The 6,000-nt window shown below is 46.8% G+C and overlaps 1 protein-coding gene across 1 annotated transcript in view; it reads right to left on the bottom strand.

The window, feature by feature from the left end:
• Positions 1-1,483: 1,483 nt before the first annotated feature.
• The window catches only part of efnb3b (ephrin-B3b), an 80,744-nt gene continuing 76,227 nt past the window's right edge, over positions 1,484-6,000 (bottom strand). The window contains exon 5 of the mRNA XM_073475097.1: positions 1,484-3,483. Coding sequence (XP_073331198.1) covers positions 3,050-3,483 — 434 coding nt within the window. The 3' untranslated portion in view covers positions 1,484-3,049. The remainder of the gene's footprint in view (positions 3,484-6,000) is intronic.

The raw sequence follows: 6,000 nt of genomic DNA, 5'->3' as shown, positions 1-6,000 counted from the left end.
TTGAAATCAATTTTGATACAGTCAAATACAATCCAAACTCATTCATGGTATAAAAACACATCATCAGCATGTGTTGAACAAAGTCAATTCAGACAAATGTGACACTTTATGAAAGATATCTCATTTATATGATGTTAGATACTGATACAAAACACAGTTGAGAAATGTCTTAAGGTCCAGATTTAACACTGGCTTCACACAGAAAACATGGCTACATCACTGGAGGCCTTATGTGTGTGTGTGTGTGTGTCTGGAAAAAGAAAATAAAAAGCTTAAGCTCTCCACTGCCACCCAGTTTACACATAAGCCATAAACATGTTTGCGCAACACAAAACAGCTTTTTTTAAGTATGCACATGTGAACATATTGCACCTCTGAACACAGCGTTGTGTTATTGCCCTCTAGGTTGAGGTGCTGGGCACTAGCGTGTTTGTGAGTGTGTGTGTATGTGTGTGTGTGTGTGTGCGTGTGTTCAAGAGAGTAGAAAACACACCGCACACAAGCGCTCTTTTCATCCCTCCCATGTCCATCGGGTTAGTCTTAATCACTGAAATACAGAGTCATATGAAAGCAATCAGCATTTTCGTCGAGTGTGGGTGAAAATGTGTGTGTGTGAATGTGTTTGAGAGAGCGGGAGCGAGAGAGAATGTATGTCACTCAGTGCAATCAGTAGGCATTTGTGACAGTCATTAAAAGGTGTAAAATTTGTGTTAGCTTGTGTGGGAGGGTGTGTGTGCGTGTCGAACTGAGAGAAACAGAGTGTACTGACTGCCCGGGGGATTTCTCTGGTGTGTGTCCACCGCTTGCAGAGTACTGTGTGTGCCTTAATGAGAGTGCGCATGTGTGTGTGTGTGTGTGTGTATGTGTGTGATACACAGAGATGCATTTCAACACAAATTTGGGCGGAAAAGAGGAGCAAATCTGAAATGTGCCACCTCATGTTAACCTAGGACTGAGTCACGGTAGATGTGTGTGTTTGTGTGTATGCGTGTGTGAGAGTGCGTGATGAAATCTCTCCCATTCCGCGGTTTAAAGTTCAACTGCTCCGAAATCCGTTTTTTTTTTTTGGCTGTCGGTCCATCGCCTCCGCTCAGGAGGCTCAGACCCTCCGTTCAAAGACAAGGTTTTCTCTCCTTCTCCAGCCACTCTTTCCTCTGCTCTCTCCGTCCTGCCTTCCTTCCTCGGGATCCTTCATCACTCACTCCTGCTGCTCCCATCCTCCCCTCCCCTCAGCTTCTTTTTCTTTAGTGTGCAATTCCTTCACAGTCTTTTCTTTCCTCGTCTCCCTCCCTCCCTTCCTCTCTTTCTCTCTTTTTTTTTTAAGTTCTGCATTCAGACGCCGCTTTATTCCTCCTCCCCAGACAGCACTCTCTCTCGCCCTGTTCTTTTTTCCTTTTATTCTTCTTTTTCATTTCATCCCCTCTCGCCCCCCCCCCCCCACACACACCCACCGTCACCCCCTCCCCCACGCCCCTTACTTCTTTTCACTTCTGCGTTTCAAAAAAAGCGTTTGAAAAAAAAAAAAAAACTTTCATAGATGGTTTCTACCTCAACACTTCCACAAACGAGGTCTAAACTTCAAAACTACAGCATAGTACAAGGAGCTATAAAAATATACACAGAGTTCATAGACCCTAGAGGGGGGTGGGAGGGGGGAGGAGGGAGGGAGGGAGGTAAGGAGGGAGTGAATGAGGGAGGGAAGAGAGGAAGAGAGACACAACCTCTGTTCTCCGGGAAAATTGAACAAAAGAAAAAAAAAGGGATTAAATTAATATACAACGCAAAAGGGGAAAAAGGAAGGAAACAAGGTCGTTCTAAGTTGTGAAAAACAAAAAACAGCAGATAAAAAAATGTCTAGCAACAGAAGTGTAGTTTAACAGAGTGGGTAGAAATGATAAAACAATAGAAAACAGAAAAAAAAACATCTAGAAATTATTTACTGGATATTCATATATATAATCTATAAGTGTTGATAGCGATAAAAAATCTCACTTTTTTTGATATTCGCTCACTATTTTGTGTTTTGGTATTTAAGACAAGTCTAAAGAACGCACGCGTACGCACAATCACTCGCACACACGAAGCGTACACACACACACACACAAACTAAACCCCACACGCATATGCAAACTCATATGCAAACTTTGCTGTACTGAAGCACACTAACTGCACACACACGTCTAATGTGGAGCAGCAGCGCCATAATTATTATCTCGAGTCGTATGCACACTCGCGCAGTCACACACACGCACGCACGCACGCACACACATTATTAAAATATACAAGATTCTGAGTGTCACCGATTGGACAGACCTCCTCAGGCCTGGGCCTGGTCATGTGACCGTTGCCCGGCTTGCTTGATTGGTTGAGTCCGAGGCCCCCATTTTCTCAGGAGAAACAAACACAAACAAACTAGAATCCTATTGGTGAGTTAGTGGCAGGGGCCGGTCTCTGGTTGGCCGATGGAGCTCTGAGGGGCGGGGCGGTGAGCTAGGCAGGTATGGCCTCTGGGAATCAGAGTTCTCCGGCGCTAAGTGGGATCAGGGGTGTAGTTTTTATTTTTTTTTTTACTTGTAGTCCTTTTCTTTCTTTTTTTTCTTTTGTAAAACATCTCAGGTCCCAACGCCACGTCCATACTCCCAGCAACTCACACACATACTGGTGTTACGGGGACTACTCTTCAATTCAGCACGGGTGGGGCTCGTTTAGCTCTGAGTTTACAAGTGGGGGGCACTCAGAGGCTCTTGCCCATTCGTGAGGGCCTTGTTAAGAAGGGCTACGTACGAATACGACGTCGCCCTTAACACACACTTGGTGGCCCAGTTGTGTTAGAATGGGGTGGGGTGGTTTATTCAGCTAGAAACACAACTGTGGCCGGGCTCACGGGGCAGTGAGTGGGGGGTCCATGGGACAATACTGGTAGTATTGAGGGGTTCAGGGTCGGAGCTGTGATGGCAAGCGTTGCTGTGGCTTCATTTGGAGCAGGGGATTGGTCGATAATGGGTTAGAGGGGAGGTGGATGTGTCCAGCGGCCGGAGCAGCGGCCGTCTCATACTTTGTAGTAGATGTTAGCCGGGCTCTGAGGCGGCATCTCCTGGACGATGTAGACGGGGTGCCCGTAGTCTCCGCTCACCTTCTCGTAGTGCGGGCAGTAGGCTGAGTCCGACGTCCGCAGGGGGATGATGATGTCGCTGGGCTCGGAGCCGTTGTTGTTGGAGCTGGAGATTCCCCCGCCTCCTCCTCTCTTGGGGCTGGTGAGCGACGACAGCGACAGCGGAGGGTGGTGGGTGTCCGAGTGCTTGGCGTGCCGCCGCCTATAGCAGACCACGCAGATCACAGCGGTCACCAGCAGGAGAAAGGCGGAGCCTCCAGCGGCGCCGGCAATTAGGGCTATATTGGAGGGTTGAAGGGGCCCATTCTCGCCGCCGCCCTCCCCTCCAAAGCTGTTGGGTCCTCGAGACTGGGTGGAGTTCCCTCCGCCGCCTGAAACACATCAGAGAACAATCTTACTCCAATATCCGCAGCATCACAAGCTGCTTTCTTTGATTTATATCTGCTTATTAATCATCAGGAATATACCAGAGCAATAACACAGCTTGCTTTCACAATTTGTGTTTTCATGAGCTTTTAAATAAACATACCAATCCTTATGGCTCTGTACCACAATGACATGAGTGATGGTGCTGGTTTAGCTCTGCTAGTGAAGGCTGCACAGACTGAACCCAGTGGAATGCAGCATGTATGCAGCAAATCTCACAGACGCTTCTATGTGGTCTCTTTATTGATGCAATGAAGTGGACAGCAGTGCGTATAAAACTGCGAGGGATGTCCAACGACTCGGTGTGTGAGTGTAAGAGCGCTGAACAGTATATACTCTTGTGGACGGCCGGGCTAAGCCACAGTGTGTGTCAAGGTAATACACTCTATTTCCCTAACCTTAACAACTGTATTTGCTTAGCATTACAGCCAGCCACATGAAGGGAGCCTCCCCGCTCTGCTTCCACCGCCAGACCACACACTCCGCCTGCCTGCTGGCCTTCCTGCCTTGCCTGCCTGTCTGTCTGTCTTTTTATCTGTCTGTCTGTTTATCAAACTGTCTGTCACGCTATCTTTCTGTTTGTCAGACCATTGCTCCCTCTGTCTGCTCTGTGTCTGCCTGAAACCTAAGATCTTCACAGCCTCGGAGCTCACAGTTTTCTCCGCGGGAGGTTGGGTCAGAACTCAGCAGGTGGAATCACGGTCTGGATGCGTGTATGAGTGTGTGCATCTGTATGTGTGTGTGTATGTTAATGGAGTAGAGGGGGGCTACAGCTCTGGCACCGGACCGTGTGAATGTGTGTGGCGAACTGGTTAAGGCCGGTAATGCGAGTCCCTGTTATATAGAGCCTTTGGATTGGTCTATCATTATTCTTGGCACACATCCCTTTCCTTTCTCCCTGTCTGTCTCTCTCCTGCGTCTCCTCCGCTTCCTCGCCCTCCCTCGCTCCGTGGTTCTCTCCATCTTCGGGTTATTGTAGCCGTAATGACCTACCTTGCTCTGAGCTCAGTGCCTGGCAGCACAAACACACACACTGACAAACGCACACTAGGATACGGACATACACAACCGATGCAAGCAAACACATGCAAACACACCTCATCCCCCTGCTGCTGGCCCCCCGTCGCGCTGGACTGACTGGGAGCAAAGCCTTAATGCCGGACGGCGATTACACTCCCTTCTCCTCCTCCTGCTTTCTTCCTCCCTCCATTAACCCAACATCCCTCACTCTCCATCTCCATTATGATGGCTGCCTTTCACCAGCTCTCTTTATTCTATCCTCTTCCTTCACCTCTCCTCCTCCGCCTCCCTCTGTTTTCCACGTCTCACTCCCTCCTGCGTTTCCTTTTTTACCACGTACAGAGTTCAGACTTCTGCGCCTTCCTCGCCCCTCACCTCCCTCTTTTTTTATTTCATTAGCAAGTTTCACCTTGGAGAGAGACATCCAACAGGTCAGAAGTGATAAAACAGATCAAGGTGATGACACAGTCCTATCCTCGTTCTTTGGCCAGATGCTGTTCTATTAATAACATTTTTTTCAACACGTTTTTTAGAACAGTTGAAGCTCATGCAAGAGACACGAGTTATTTTTCCGCATCCATGTGTTAATAATGTCATAATTTTGTAAAAATAAAGTGTGAACCAGTGCGTGTTTGCCATTAGCAATGTTTATATGAATACACTCAGGAGGATGCAAAAAGATTACATAATTAATGGAGTACAAGTAATTTCTTGAAAGAATTAATTCATCTCTTTCTATCCAAGTGAACTCTGTTGAGTTTTATAAACCGCTGTGGTGATACAGAAGGGGCTTCGTATGCACCAAAGGCCCCCATCTGGACTTCCACCAGGGACCCTGCAGTCGCACACACTCCTGACACCCTTCTTCTTTCTACTTTTAGTTTCTTAGAGTGACAGCATGGCTTGAATCCCTGCGTCATGGCATTAAGTAGTGTATGCAACTTAAAAAAAATATTTGTAGTTGTTTTACTTACTTCAAAACATGCAAAAAAACATGACAAAACGTACCAACGTTGCCATTTAAGCTGGCAGAAGGAGGGTAAATTCAGACTGCCGTGACCACTGATGGTGTCACGTAGGTGGATTAGGGCTGTAATGCAAAGTGGCTATCAACTCGGTATCTATATCTGGTCATTTCACATAAATATCTAAATACAGGTTAATACTGTAAGGGAGAGGAAGCTATTAAAAATCATTAGACTGCTTCATTTGCTGTGTGATATTATTGTCTTTTTGCTGTCAAGTCACTCTTAGTGCCAGGCTTCGATATTAGATCAGGAGTTAAAAATAACACCTGTGTAACAACAATCGGATTATCCTGCACTGCTCAACTAATCTGGTGAAAACTGATGAAAAGTTGTTGTGAATGAACCTTGCCGAATGTGTGAAAATGGAATCTAAAACTATCTACACCTCCATGTTTTAAGCCTTCGGGCTATTTG

Source organism: Pagrus major, chromosome 10, assembly GCF_040436345.1.
Source record: "Pagrus major chromosome 10, Pma_NU_1.0".
NCBI lineage: Eukaryota > Metazoa > Chordata > Actinopteri > Spariformes > Sparidae > Pagrus > Pagrus major.
The sequence above is the reverse complement of the archived record's forward strand: the minus strand, read 5'-3'. Positions and strand labels throughout refer to the sequence as shown.